This window comes from Oryzias latipes, chromosome 8, assembly GCF_053564925.1.
Source record: "Oryzias latipes strain Hd-rR chromosome 8, Olatipes_Hd-rR_3.1".
Classification (NCBI taxonomy): domain Eukaryota; kingdom Metazoa; phylum Chordata; class Actinopteri; order Beloniformes; family Adrianichthyidae; genus Oryzias; species Oryzias latipes.
Genome location: NC_136244.1, coordinates 12,330,590 through 12,346,323, shown reverse-complemented (window position 1 = coordinate 12,346,323; position 15,734 = coordinate 12,330,590). Strand labels below are relative to the sequence as shown.

General features: G+C 36.9%; 2 gene segments (V, D, J or C); both read right to left on the bottom strand.

Moving 5' to 3' along the window:
- Positions 1-3,180: 3,180 nt before the first annotated feature.
- LOC144981336 (Ig mu chain C region-like) lies at positions 3,181-8,607 on the bottom strand (the record flags this gene model as incomplete). The annotated part of the segment is given in 9 exon segments: positions 3,181-3,401; positions 3,561-3,709; positions 3,845-4,132; positions 4,220-4,537; positions 5,180-5,464; positions 5,557-5,891; positions 5,970-6,260; positions 6,336-6,656; positions 8,484-8,607. Coding segments are annotated over 9 exon segments (2,120 nt in total), but the record flags the coding sequence as incomplete, so codon positions are not given.
- Positions 8,608-9,259: 652 nt separating this feature from the next.
- Positions 9,260-14,101, bottom strand: LOC101157622 (Ig heavy chain C region, secreted form-like). The segment is given in 9 exon segments: positions 9,260-9,768; positions 9,889-10,203; positions 10,279-10,629; positions 11,607-11,924; positions 12,005-12,289; positions 12,382-12,696; positions 12,777-13,067; positions 13,143-13,298; positions 13,396-14,101. Coding segments are annotated over 8 exon segments (2,352 nt in total).
- Positions 14,102-15,734: the final 1,633 nt, after the last annotated feature.

The window sequence follows — 15,734 nt, the reverse complement described above, 5'->3', positions numbered from 1 at the left end:
ACCAAAGTCGAAAACCGAATTGATGATTCCAAACATGAAATAACTGATTTCATTTGGAAAGATTCTCCCCAAGAGGGAACCTTCGACTCTTTGGTGTTAAAGACATAGAAAAATAAGATGTGTAAAAGAAGGTTATAGAAATCTGCCAGACACTAGTTACAGTATGTTAATCAATTTTACCATATTTAATGGGAATTAAATATGTGGACTGGAGTATGGTGGACTGACATCACCTGAATTTTGAGCTTAAGTCAGCCAGGTGGTGACTCCTTCCTCTCCATAGAGACGACCGTCCACATAGAGCTTGTCCACGGAGATGACTGCCCGGAAACCAGCCTGGATAAACCTTCTCCGGAAAGGGAAAAAGACCTTCCGTCCACAGAGATCTGCTGCTCGCTTTGTTTAAGCTTCCTTGTGTCTCTTATAACTCAATTTACGGCCGCAAGCTCCATGACTTGGTTTTGGCTGAATTCCAGTGCCTCCAGTAGCACCTGGAATTCTTTGTGGAGAACTTCCACTAGGAAGCAAAGCAAAGCAGCTTTTTATCTATGGACTCCAGGCGAGTCATCCTGATGTCCGTGATTGAAGTTGGGGTGGAGGCTGCTTGTGTCTTCCCCATAACTATCCACTCGAAACACTCGTTAATGTAACATTTGTATTCTGTCAGAGCCTCCAGACTCAATTATTTCAATGTCGTTAACAATGTTTTTCTGAAGTTGGCGGATAATGAAGCAAAATAAAATCCAGTTTTACTTGGCTACGCCAATTTGGTAGCACAGCAGTCTCTCAGCACTTTACTCACGTGACACGGACCTTCTTGACACTTTTGAGTTCAACTCATTGGCCCCAAGCACCAGAAAAGTGACAAACCAAGAGCCTTCATCATCCACTTCACTTCATGTTTCTGCAGAGATGATGTCTGGAGGGCTGCCAAGACATCTTCATTCTTAAAGGATCTGTAATTTATTCCTCAGTCAAGATGAACATAAATAACTTTATTTTTTACTATGGCTCAATTCTGCACTCATGGTGGTTCGACAATCTGTGCAATATGGGAAGTAACCTTAAGTTTTTACTGTTTCTTATTGCTATTATTACTGGCACATGTTCTTTATAGAAGTGTCTAAAGAGTTCTTAAAAATTATATTTGTAGCATCACCTTTGGCTTCACGGAAGGGAGGGGGTTACCACTCTTGCTTTACAGCAAGAAGGCCCCTGGTTCAAGTCCCAGCTGGGGGACCTGAAACAGAACAATGGGGTTGCACAGGTGCGTCTGTGGGACTCTCCAGGTGTTTTTACTGCTGCTTCAGATTCTGTAATGCTCCAACCTTCAGCACTGCTCAAACCAAGCAGAACTAACACAAACAAAGGTAGTTCTCTGTGAGCCATGTTGACTGTCTGCTTAGAAGAACATTGATGCTCCTTAAATATAAATCAGACAAATCTGCTTCTTGGTATATTTTAAGTAAACTCCTCCAACATCCTGAATAAAACAAATGCAAAAAACAATAAAAAAAAAGGTAAAGTGTTCAATGGTAAGAAAAATATTAATATTAAGGCGACCATATTAATAAAAAAAAATTCTAAAAAAATATTTTAAAAAACTGAAATTAATTAGAGATTTTATTTGACTGTCAGTCGAGCCGGTTTAGCTCATGCTGGTTTGCAGCATGGTCCGTGAAACCAGGGTTCGACTCCGGGCTGCTCCCTGTTCCCTTCTCTTCTTCTCTGCCGGTCCCAAGCCCGGTTGCTTTGAGAGGGTTGTGTCAGGAAGGGCATCCGGCGTAAAACATTGCCAAGTATACCTTGTGACTCATTCGCTGTGGCAACCCCTGATGGGAAAAGCCAAAAGGGAAACATTTGACTGTCAGTCACAAGGCCAAAAAATGCAAGTTGGTGTTGAAGAAACAACACTGCTGCCCCCTGGTGTTACAGAAAGAGAAAGTACAACATCTGTTGACAATTCAGATTATTCAACATTTTGATATTTCCAACTGGATTTGGAGTTTAAAGTCAATTGTTGTTATTGTGATATTCATTTCATTTACTAATTAACATGTTTCATTCAAATCAGCAGAAATAAACATCATTTTTTTTATTTTGTACAAACTAAAATGTGAAATTTCTTATTACAATGTATAAAAATGTGATTGTTTTTATTCTCCTGTATTTACTGTATGTTCTCAGTCCAATCTCACGTAAAAACACATTTTAAAATAAAAATCTATAAAAAATTAGGACATACATTGAGAAATAGTCTTGTAAATCTTGGGCATGAACAGTTTTACTTGCATCATACAAAATAGCCCCAATCCATTCAGATTTTTAATCCAACAGGTTGTCTAATCTAGTGCAGCTCTTTTATTTTATATGTATTTTTGCATTAAAAATAGATTTGAGTGTGCTGTAGTGGTCATCACTCTCAACTCACAGGGAAATGAACCTGGTTTAAATCCCAGCTAGAACCTTTGTGAGTAGAGTTTCTTCTCCTCGTGTCTGTGTGGGTTTTCTCCAGGAACTCATCCAATAATCCAAAAACATGCTGTATAGGTTCATCTATATCTCGAATTTTTCCTTAGAGTGACTGAACTGTTTCTTTTAGGATTTATTCTTATAAACTTTTTTATGTTAATCATTCAAACTTTGCTCTTTAAAAATAGACTATTCTTAAAGTGATAGTTTGGTATCTATTCAAGAACAAGCAACAATTGTTTACATGATTGGATTTTTGTGTAAAAATGTCTTCAAAATGTGTTTAAAAAATCATATTAAAAATACACAAGCATAACACAAGCAAACTAGGAAAATAATGACTTTTGGAATAAAATCTAAATTAGGTAGATACCTAAATAAATGGTAACATGTTCACATTGTGGAGTAATCCCATATTAGATTGTTTTTTGTTTCTTGAAAGGCTAAAAAATTAAAGGAATTCATAAACGTCACTTTCATGAAATTGTAACCAGATTCAAGAACTTCATGACTTTTGTCTCCCTCTTGTGAAAATACTGAGATTTGCACTTTTGTCTGTTTCTTAAACTTTGTTTATATAATAAAGATATGGCCTTTTAATGACTGTTAAGAATAACTGTATCATGTGTCCTCTAACATTATTGTTGTATTTTTATTTACAATAGAAAGGAAAAAAAATGTATGAGAAAACGCTTTAAATGTTTTATTTATGAATTTATTCATTTTATTTAAACAGTGACATTGAATAGAAAATTGAGAAAAAGAGATTTAAGTAATATTGAGTCATCTTTCATCATAACAATAATGCAAAAAGAAAAATACATGTGAGATAAAATCTTTGAAACTGAATAAAAACAGGTCAAATGTCATCAAAAATCCTGAGATGCCTGCAGAAAAAGACATCTGTCTCTTTCACATCTTCATTTGATCTGAAAAGAAAAAAACAGATAATGTTTTGAACATCTGGAGACTGTGATGTAAAACATGTTTCATTGTTTAATAAATGCATTAGAGTCACAAAACTTTAGAAAATAAGACGAATCACATTCATACAAGACAAGAACAGAATGACTGTTGATGATTTTGACCTTTAAAGCTGTGGTGACAGCAGAAAAGATGATGGAGATGAAGAATAAAAGGAGGAAGAAAATGGCCATGCCCCAAGCTTGCATGACTGTGTCTTGGCTCACATCAGCATGCAGGATGTCATCAAAGAAATGACAGTGTTCCACCGTGTCTGTGAAAGAAGCAGAAGCACATCTGTTACTTCATTGTTGCTTTGATTCTTACAGTGGAACAAAGAGATTCCACCACAAAAGTGATGTGACGGATGTAGTTTTTAATAGAGGTGAAGACAGAGCATCAGTGTGACCTGTTTTGGAGACATTCACAGACAGAGTGGTGTTTCCATGTGTCACCCTGCAGGTGATGGTCACCCCGGGTAAGGAGTCAACTGGAGACAGACGGAGGAAGCTTTGGATGCTGAACTTTCCATCCGGGCCTCTGTGGGGATGACTATTATTGTAGTTCCACAGCTCTGTGCTTCCATCAGCAATCCAGGTGATGTTAATGGATGCAGGGCTGAAGCCAAAGACCAGACACACAAGTTCATTTGAACCCTGGAGCAGGACGGCTGATGGTTCACTGTGGGTCACTGAGGCTGAGGAAACAGGTCAGAATCAAATGTTTGGAGGAAACCAATGGAGCTTTTAGGAATATTGACTCTGAAAATGAACTGTAATCTCACCAAAAACATCCTTTATACTGCTTTCAAATGGACTGTTGGAGGATTCATGTCTCACAACACAAGTATAAGTTGACTTCTTGTCATTAGTTTGAGACACATTCAGTCTGCTGCTCATTGAATAAGAGCTGCTGTCTGGATCCTTGAATGAAGGACTGTTAATGTAACGAGAAGATGAGAGTTTCTGACCATTCTCCTTCCAATGCACCGAGATGTTAGATGGGAAATAACCAGAAACTAAGCAGGTTAGTGTGAGAATGTCAGACACGGAGAGTTCAGCAGCACTTGGTTCCACAATCCTCACAGTTGGAGGATTAAGGTCTAAAAAGAATGAAGGAGACAAAAGTAAAAGTCCATTCTTTAATACCGTATTTTCCGGACTATAAGTCGCACTTTTTTTCATAGTTTGGCAAGGGGTGCGACTTATACTCCGCAGCGACTTATATTGGAAATAAATTGAAATAAATACATTGTTAACCCTCCTGTTATGTTCATTTGTGAGGAACAGAGATGATGTTCCTGGGTCAATTTGATGTATGAGGTATGTTAAGTGTTAAGAGGATGTTAAGTGACTCAGAGAATCAGCAAACTTTTTTTTACAGTAAGATCTTGAAGGCTAACAACATAATATTCTATTTTCCAATGATTTCATAGATTCAGAAATGCAATAAAAGTGAAAACTGTTTCTACAAATACAGGATGAAAACAGAGTATTAGTTAGCCAATGATGCTTCATGAAAAGAATAAATAAATAAGTTTGAGAAAAAATTACTGTGAAATTATTAGATAAACAGTCTGCTATGATTGTGTCATATATGGTTGTGAAAGTTAAAATGCGACTTATAGTCCAGTGCGACTTATCTGTGTTTTTTTCTACTTTATAATGCATTTTTGGGCTGGTGTGACTTATAGTCCGGAAAATACGGTATTTATTGATCATTTCCAAATCAGTTCTGTTTTTACCTGAACAGAGGCTGATGTCCTTTCTGTCACGTTTATTTAGAAACCTGTCAAACACTTCACAGGTGAAGGTCTTCCCTGTTTTCCACTCTGTCTGAAGAACATCCAGTCGACTGATTACAGTCACACGTCCATTTGTATCCATGCTGATGTCTGTGCTTGATGCTGATTTGGACACTGAGTCAGAAAACCAACTAATTTGTGGATTAAAGCCTGATGCAGAACACAGGAGTTTGTGTTGTCCTGACTCTTTACTGGAGACCTGAAGGACTTCCACTGATGGATCCACTGATTAGAATGTAGAGAAAAACACATGAAGGATTCAGTCAGTGAAGACATTTGTTAGATTTCTGCTTTTTCTAGAAAAGAACCATTCTCACCAAAAACACTGATAGCTTTGGACTCAAAAGACTGGCTGGAAAAGCCTTGATGGACTTTGCAGGTGAAACTCTGGTCACTCTTCCAGTAGATGTGAGGAACAGAGAAGCTGACACTGACTGTATGTGAGGCTGGAGCTTCAGGAAGATCAACATACTGTTTGTCAGATCAACATACTGTTTGTCAGAAATGTCAGCTCCTTTGGACTGAAGTGTGACATAGAGGTGCTGTGAGGAGAGCTGTGAAAGGTCACAGTGCAGCTTCACATCATTGTTTTCTGTCTGCAGGTCTGACAGAGATCTCCTGATGTCCACCTGAGGAGCTGAAACTGCAGAACCTGAAGGATGACAGCAAAAAAAACATGCTTTTTAATACTATAAACTGCAGTGTTTTGTTTTAAAGTTGATCTTCTCACCTGAAATCTCTACAGTCTTCTCAGCAGAAAAGCAGTGATGCTGAACTTTACATTTCAGAAGTTTCAGGTTTTTCCAGCTGCTGGATGGAACTGTCAGTTCACTGATTAAAGTGGTTTTGTTTGAGAATTCATTCACTCTGTCAGTGGATGGTTGTTCCCTGTCCATCAGCCAGACCAGCTTAGCAGCAACATTGTGGATGAAGCATCTAGCTTTCACATCAGAGTTGGTCATCATCACTGTCTTGAAGCTGGGAATCTCCACATGAATGGAAGGAGGATTGAATCCAAAGACTGCAGGAATCAAATATCAATGACCTTCTGATAACACTGATCAAAATAGTGATTCAAGTGTTTCCTCACACTTACTGTGACAAATACTTGTTGTCTTTTCATCTTTGTTCTCCTTGTGAATGAACTTGCAGGTAAAATTGGAGCCTCTTGTCCACTCTTCCATGTTTGGCTCAATCTCAGAGGTCAGACTGTAGGTCTTCTCTCCCCCCTCCACACTCTGCAGATGTCTTTCTGTGGGCTGGATCTGTGTCAGCTGCTGCTTGTTCTGCTGCCACTCCACACTCAGGTTTTTGGGAAAGTAACCGTTTAGGGTGCAGATGAGTCTGACCTGTGAGACTCCAAATTCACCTTCCCAGACAGGAAACAGGCTGATGTTTGGAGAAACAACGCGCAGCTCTGTGATAGAAAAGAGATGACATGTTTTTGCATTTGTCCTTCTGAATTTCAGCACTGATTATTTAAAAGCTGATTTAAGCTCATTCATACTAACCTTCATGTTTTAGTTTGTAGTCTCAGTTCTAATTGTCATTTTTTAGTGTTTATGTTTACGGCATAGTTGTACTTTTACACAGTTTGGTGTTGAAGAGGGTCGCAAAAACACAACTGAAAGTCAGTTTCACAGACGTTGAGCTCGACAGGACAGAGTGATCTGGTTATTCAGTTAGAGGAAGCTTTGTTCAACACCCAGCTACCAAAAAAGTCCAGAAAGACAGAAGTGAAAGGACAGAAAGAGCAGCAGAGCATGGCAGACTGCAGGTGTGAGGTGTGGTTATGCCAGGAACAGAAACAGAGAAGATGGAAATATCTCATCTTCATTTACATGAGCTTTGTCAAAGGTTTGACTTCAACCGTCAAGTAATTCTAGACTGAAAAAGTTATCGGCTGTAAAATTTGCACACTGAGTAATGGACCGCTGATTTCAGCTGTTGGGGGTTTGATGAAAACTTCAGAAAAGATAAAACATAGAATGTTACATGAAATCAACCAAACACTGACAACATTTGTGTATAAATCTATCTACAAATGCATAAACATGAAGAACTTCACAAAAATGAAACCCCAGAAAAGGATGGAGGAGCAAATAAATTCTTATTTTCACCATTTTATTTAAATCAGGAAAAGATACAAAGACTTAAAAGTTAAAACAAAGAGTACTTACAGGATGAAATCAGTTTAATAGAAAAAAAAGAGAAAAGAAAATGGTGGAAAAAAATTGTAATGATCTTTCTGATTCTGTCAGGCTCGACGCGTGGATGCATTAGCAGGAACACAGAGGTAAGTTGAATCAAAGTTTTCTTTCTTTCTTTCTTTCTTTCTTTCTTTCTTTCTTTCTTTCTTTCTTTCTTTAATCTCAAAGCAGCGACTCGAAGCACAAAGAATACAAAACGATCCCGTGACAGACACTGGGTAGAAGGAACTTAAATACACAGCAACGATGAATAACAGGTGTGTGAACAGGTGCAATTCACAACAGAAGTAAAGGTGGAGGCAACACAAACGGGAGAAACCGGAAGTAACCAAAATAAAGGCCCAAAAAAGCCGGAAACCCCACAACCAATCTCGAATGCGAAACAAACTAACCCACCCTGGCCCCTGAACCTCACAGATTCTTTCTTTTTTCACTTTTTTCATTTGATCTGTAAAAAGAGGAAAAAACTTTTTTAATGATAATAATAAAAGATCTGTTCAACAATGTTTAGCTGTGAATTTCATCTTTGTCACACATCATAATGTACTGATTAAAAAATGTCAACAAAAATGTTAAAAAATAGCATTAAAGGTTACTTTTTTCATTAGTTACTTTGAATAAAACTATTTAAAAAAAGAGAATGATGAATAATTATATTTACAAATATTAAATCTTATCCAGATTGCATCAAATATATATGTCATTTTCATTGCTTTAAAAAGATTACAGGAAAAAAGAAAAAAAAAACATTAAAATTATATCTTTTATCAACTTTTTCATTTGACATTTTCAGCCTCAGGAATGATGTAGACATATTTATAAAAGCTTCTGAAGGTGAAACATGATTTTTATTTTCTGATGATTTCGAGAAATTGTCAAAACAATCTCATCATGTTGAGCAAATGAATAATAAATTGTTGTAACTATAATTCACAAAATATGTATTTTCAACTTTCAGTTATGCAATACACCTTAACTCTTAAAAATATATTTTAATGCTGACTTTGTAATAATTTAACCTCTTTTAAATTTACCTTTGACAATGTGGTTCCAACAGTGAACAACAAAGTCATGATGAAGAGGAAGATGAAGGTCAGGGCTGTGTTTGCCATGTGATCTTCCTCTACTTCCATCTCCTCTTTGCAGGAGCAAACAGTTTCATTCAGAAACTCTGGTGGGACTGCAAAGTAACAAATCAATGAACTGTTGGGATCATCCACACTTCACAGACTGTTCCCAGTATTTCTAGAATGCTCCTTTTCTAAGTCAACACTAGAACCTGTCCTGTCCCAAAGAGCAAAGTGGCTTTAATCTGGAATGGCATCAGTTAGTGTCTCTACTGTGAATGTCCCATCATCTTCAACTGTCCTGCATGTGTTTACATGATCCTGATCAGTGTTTTCTCCTTCATTCAGTCAGCTAATGATCCTGACTTGTTATTGAGAAACGTCATTCTTGGTTTGGTTTGCATGACTTGGCTTGTTAGTCAGTAAACTCACAGAGTGAGTCTGTTCAATAACTGAGAGACCAGAGTTAGAGGATTTGTCTTGTTGGGGGTGCAAGACCCAGTAGAAGACACACAGACACACAGACACACACAAGCTTTGTTAACACTCTGCTGGAGAATAAGACAAACACAATATTGTTGTATTCAGGAAGATTGTGGTGTTCTGGAGAGTAAAGTGTGATGCTGAAAGATCAGTGTGTTCAAAATGTACACTAGTGTAACAGTGTCTCACATCACAGCACTGTGACTTCATAGAAAGTCAAACTTTTATACTTTTAACAACAACAGGAAGAGCAAACAACAAACATGAACAGTGTTTTTTTATTTTTTTTTTAGTTTTTAATCTGCAATCAAACACAACACAATGACTCATCACAAAGTACAAACAAGAAAGAAAACATAGACAACAACAAACAACATCTACTACGCCTTGCACTTTTCAGAGATGTTCAGGTTGAGGTTGACCAGGTTGTTTTTATCAGCTGTGCTGAAACCAATGGATCTGACAATGGATCTGGTGGAGTTGGTAATGGACTCGTGGTAAACAGCACAGCTGTACACCACACCAGACTGTTTCCACTGATCATCTGTGAGGGTTAACTGGCTGTAAACCAAGTAAGATCCTTCTTTCTCTACTGGACTGGTGGTACTGGTCTTGTACTTTGAGTCTACTACATCATCATCAACAAGCCAAGCTACGAAAACCTCCTCAGGGAAGAAGTCTTTCACAGAGCAAGTCAGGGTCACCTCTTTGTTTTTAGCATGTTCTACAGGAGGCAACATAAACACTGAAGGACGCTGAACATGTTCGCCTGCAAGTACCAGAAAACAGAGGAAATAAACAACTGACTGACACAACTGTCATCATTTGTTCTGACTGTAAAGGATTCAAAATATTTGTGAATGTCAAAATGTAGAAGAAGTGATCGTACTGTTTTGTCTCTTGTATTGGATCTTGAATGGGAAAAGAATGTCTTTATGTTGGACAACACAGTAGCGTTCGACTCCCTGATGCCATTCATCATATGTGATGTCAAGCACAAGCTCCTCCTTCTTTTTTAACCCTTCAGTCTTTACAGTTCCAGCCATTTCTACGTTATCTTCATTCTCCCAAAAAATCTTTTCAAGCTGACCGTTATTTACTTGAATTTGGCATGTTATTTTTCCACTTTGCTTTACAAGAATGTCCCTGTATGTAGGGCCAATGATATTTATGTCTACAGCTGCCTGAGTACATCCTGCACTTCCTGAATGAAGGACAAATGAAAAGTTATCGATCAGAACCTAGATGTTCAATCATTGCAGCTGGATGTTCCACTTACCTCCAGAAGATTCTTCCTTGTAGGTGGCATTAGCCTTTTCCAACACGTCAGTATTGTTCACACCTTTCCCCTTGAACACACATGTAAATGTTGCTCCAGAAGTCAGCTCAGTGGGGTTTACTGTGAGCAAACTTGCTGCAGAATACAGCTTAGCTCCATTTGTGTCATTTCTTCCCTCTGAGAAAACACTGGTCTCATCAAGGATGCTGGCTTTTTCACTGCCAACTTTCTGCCAAATGATCTCATGGGTCCTAGGAGAAAAATCTTTGGCAAAGCAGTAGAAAGAAGCCTGTTGCTTTTCCTCATCAAGGGAAAAACTTGTTGTGAGATTGGGCGACCTAAACAGCACATCTGAAAAACAAACACATACACAAACAGATTTTTGCAGAAGCAAAGAACTTTTTTGTGCAAATATATATGCAGAACCTCAGAAAATGACAGTTTTTATAGTATTGAAGATTTTTAAAAATAATAAAAGACTTTCAGGAAATTGATAATTATGATGCTCCTTAAATAAATTTTAATATTATGATTTTGTTGTGACTTTAATGTGAGGCTTTGTAAATCATGGGAGAGCATTGATACCTACTTCTGCATATACACTGACAATGGCTGGAAAGCAAACATATATTTAAAGTCATTGTTAATAATGTTAATTAACAGCAAACAGTGAAACAGAAACAAAGGTCACAGTTATGAGGAAGATTATTCAGAGACATAAAAACACAGAAACAAACTGCTTATCTGTGAAGGTAAATACAGACACTGAATGTCTTTTTTTTAACTCCACTGTTTTATTTAGTAAATTTGTGCAAAAGGAAATTTAAAAATTTCTTTTAGATTACTGATATTTTTTTGTAATAAAACTTAGACATTTTTTCTTTCCTTCATTAAATCTATATGATAATTTTTACATTTACAGAAAATGCCAAGGAAATTATCAAATAAGTCCTTAAAATTGGGTATATAATAAAATATAATAATGATACAGTAATTAAAGTTTATTAATATACAACATTATAGAAGTTAAAATGACTACTAGAGAGACTATGATCATTAATCTTTAATTATGTCTAAAACTCTATTTTACATTGAAAAATGTGTTTGATAAAAGAATATCTAAATATAAATACATCAATTACAAAAGCTTTAATTTCTTAAGGTCTAAATTATACCAAAGCAAAGAATCAAATTTAAAGTGTTGCCAAAATTTTCAGTTGTTTCTTTAAAATACGGTATTTATTGATCATTTCCAAATCCAAAAATGTTTGGAGGAAACCAATGGAGCTTTTAGGAATATTGACTCTGAAAATGAACTGTAATCTCACCAAAAACATCCTTTATACTGCTTTCAAATGGACTGTTGGAGGATTCATGTCTCACAACACAAGTATAAGTTGACTTCTTGTCATTAGTTTGAGACACATTCAGTCTGCTGCTCATTGAATAAGAGCTGCTGTCTGGATCCTTGAATGAAGGACTGTTAATGTAACGAGAAGATGAGAGTTTCTGACCATTCTCCTTCCAATGCACCGAGATGTTAGATGGGAAATAACCAGAAACTAAGCAGGTTAGTGTGAGAATGTCAGACACGGAGAGTTCAGCAGCACTTGGTTCCACAATCCTCACAGTTGGAGGATTAAGGTCTAAAAAGAATGAAGGAGACAAAAGTAAAAGTCCATTCTTTAATATTTATTGATCATTTCCAAATCAGTTCTGTTTTTACCTGAACAGAGGCTGATGTCCTTTCTGTCACGTTTATTTAGAAACCTGTCAAAGACTTCACAGGTGAAGGTCTTCCCTGTTTTCCACTCTGTCTGAAGAACATCCAGTCGACTGATTACAGTCACACGTCCATTTGTATCCATGCTGATGTCTGTGCTTGATGCTGATTTGGACTCTGAGTCAGAAAACCAACTAATTTGTGGATTAAAGCCTGATGCAGAACACAGGAGTTTGTGTTGTCCTGACTCTTTACTGGAGACCTGAAGGACTTCCACTGATGGATCCACTGATTAGAATGTAGAGAAAAACACATGAAGGATTCAGTCAGTGAAGACATTTGTTAGATTTCTGCTTTTTCTAGAAAAGAACCATTCTCACCAAAAACACTGATAGCTTTGGACTCAAAAGACTGGCTGGAAAAGCCTTGATGGACTTTGCAGGTGAAACTCTGGTCACTCTTCCAGTAGATGTGAGGAACAGAGAAGCTGACACTGACTGTATGTGAGGCTGGAGCTTCAGGAAGATCAACATACTGTTTGTCAGAAATGTCAGCTCCTTTGGACTGAAGTGTGACATAGAGGTGCTGTGAGGAGAGCTGTAAAAGGTCACAGTGCAGCTTCACATCATTGTTTTCTGTCTGCAGGTCTGACAGAGATCTCCTGATGTCCACCTGAGGAGCTGAAACTGCAGAACCTGAAGGATGACAGCAAAAAAAACATGCTTTTTAATACTATAAACTGCAGCGTGTTTTGTTTTAAAGTTGATCTTCTCACCTGAAATCTCTACAGTCTTCTCAGCAGAAAAGCAGTGATGCTGAACTTTACATTTCAGAAGTTTCAGGTTTTTCCAGCTGCTGGATGGAACTGTCAGTTCACTGATTAAAGTGGTTTTGTTTGAGAATTCATTCACTCTGTCAGTGGATGGTTGTTCCCTGTCCATCAGCCAGACCAGCTTAGCAGCAACATTGTGGATGAAGCATCTAGCTTTCACATCAGAGTTGGTCATCATCACTGTCTTGAAGCTGGGAATCTCCACATGAATGGAAGGAGGATTGAATCCAAAGACTGCAGGAATCAAATATCAATGACCTTCTGATAACACTGATCAAAATAGTGATTCAAGTGTTTCCTCACACTTACTGTGACAAATACTTGTTGTCTTTTCATCTTTGTTCTCCTTGTGAATGAACTTGCAGGTAAAATTGGAGCCTCTTGTCCACTCTTCCATGTTTGGCTCAATCTCAGAGGTCAGACTGTAGGTCTTCTCTCCCCCCTCCACACTCTGCAGATGTCTTTCTGTGGGCTGGATCTGTGTCAGCTGCTGTTTGTTCTGCTGCCACTCCACACTCAGGTTTTTGGGAAAGTAACCGTTCAGGGTGCAGATGAGTCTGACCTGTGAGACTCCAAATTCACCTTCCCAGACAGGAAACAGGCTGATGTTTGGAGAAACAACGCGCAGCTCTGTGATAGAAAAGAGATGACATGTTTTTGCATTTGTCCTTCTGAATTTCAGCACTGATTATTTAAAAGCTGATTTAAGCTCATTCATACTAACCTTCATGTTTTAGTTTGTAGTCTCAGTTCTAAGTGTCATTTTTTAGTGTTTATGTTTACGGCATAGTTGTACTTTTACACAGTTTGGTGTTGAAGAGGGTCGCAAAAACACAACTGAAAGTCAGTTTCACAGACGTTGAGCTCGACAGGACAGAGTGATCTGGTTATTCAGTTAGAGGAAGCTTTGTTCAACACCCAGCTCCCAAAAAAGTCCAGAAAGACAGAAGTGAAAGGACAGAAAGAGCAGCAGAGCATGGCAGACTGCAGGTGTGAGGTGTGGTTATGCCAGGAACAGAAACAGAGAAGATGGAAATATCTCATCTTCATTTACATAAGCTTTGTCAAAGGTTTGACTTCAACCGTCAAGTAATTCTAGACTGAAAAAGTTATCGGCTGTAAAATTTGCACACTGAGTAATGGACCGCTGATTTCAGCTGTTGGGGGTTTGATGAAAACTTCAGAAAAGATAAAACATAGAATGTTACATGAAATCAACCAAACACTGACAACATTTGTGTATAAATCTATCTACAAATGCATAAACATGAAGAACTTCACAAAAATGAAACCCCAGAAAAGGATGGAGGAGCAAATAAATTCTTATTTTCACCATTTTATTTAAATCAGGAAAAGATACAAAGACTTAAAAGTTAAAACAAAGAGTACTTACAGGATGAAATCAGTTTAATAGAAAAAAAAGAGAAAAGAAAATGGTGGAAAAAAATTGTAATGATCTTTCTGATTCTGTCAGGCTCGACGCGTGGATGCATTAGCAGGAACACAGAGGTAAGTTGAATCAAAGTTTTCTTTCTTTCTTTCTTTCTTTCTTTCTTTCTTTCAATATTTTGTTCATAATATTTTATAAAAATGTAAAGATTTATTAATCAAATTTTACTTACTAAAACTACTTAATCGACTTAGAAACAAACTTACCTTGCTTAGTAAAAGGAGGAGACGTTGTTCTCTCTCCTAGATGATTGGCAACACACTGGAAAGGCTTTTTGGCGTCCCAGTCCTGTCGGCTGACTTCAACCTGACTGATTCCCAAATATTTGTCATTTTTCAGTATTGAAGGGTACTGGGTGATATTTTCCAAACTGTTGGCGCCCTGAGTCCACGAGAAAGTTAATGAAGAGGGGGTGAAATCAACGGCAAGGCAACCAAGAGTGACCGTGTCTCTACTTTGAGGGCCGCATGGCATCAGAGGAAACACGTTTGGAGCCTGAGTAGGAGTGGCTGAAGAAGACAAAGGAATGAAGAATTAAAACAACAAAATATACAATGGCATGCAATTTCACCCTCCTAAAAAATCTCCAACAATTCATGACTTTTTGTATTAACACTGGTAATTCACTCTGAATGCAGATTAAAGAAACTTTTGTAACTGTTGTTTCTTAAACTTGAAAAGAATGAAAATAATTTTAATCAAAATCTTTTAAAATTGAATTTTGATGTTAATTAATTAGACTTCTGTAATAAATGAAACACTGATCTTACCTTAAGAAACAGTCACCATTGTACCTTTTCCCCAATAGTCAAAAGCTTCATAGTAACACAGTGCTCAATCTGCTTGACTCTCAGAGTAAAAAGGCAACTCTACTAATGGTGACTGCAGCATTCATCAATCATTAAAATCATATTTAAAAAAAATCTATCTCTATCTGTAAAATACATTAAAAACTTTAGTGTGTATCTTTTTAAACAGGAATTCATTTTTACATGACAATAAAAATATTCTTAAACTTTTTGAAACCAAAATTTACTAAATCAAATAAATCAGACTTTTAAAATGTAAAATAGGGCTGGCAGCACATTTTCAAAAGATCTTACCTGAAGAAACAGTCACCATTGTACCTTTTCCCCAATAGTCAAAAGCTCCGTAGTAACACAGTGCTCAATCTGCTTGACTCTCAGAGTAAATATTTCGATATCAATAATGGCTGAATAATTTCTTCATGTCTGAATTATCATAATTTCTAAAAATCTAAATCTAAACAATTCAAATCAACAGTGAATTATTTTTATTTATCTAAATTAAAAGTTTTACACCAATGTAAATTATACTGAATTTGAAATCACAGTAAAGAAAGAGTTTATTCTGAAAGAAAAAACGGGTAATTTAACACAATTTGACTTTAAAATTTTAAAGTACATAATGCTTTATATTTTTAAAATAAA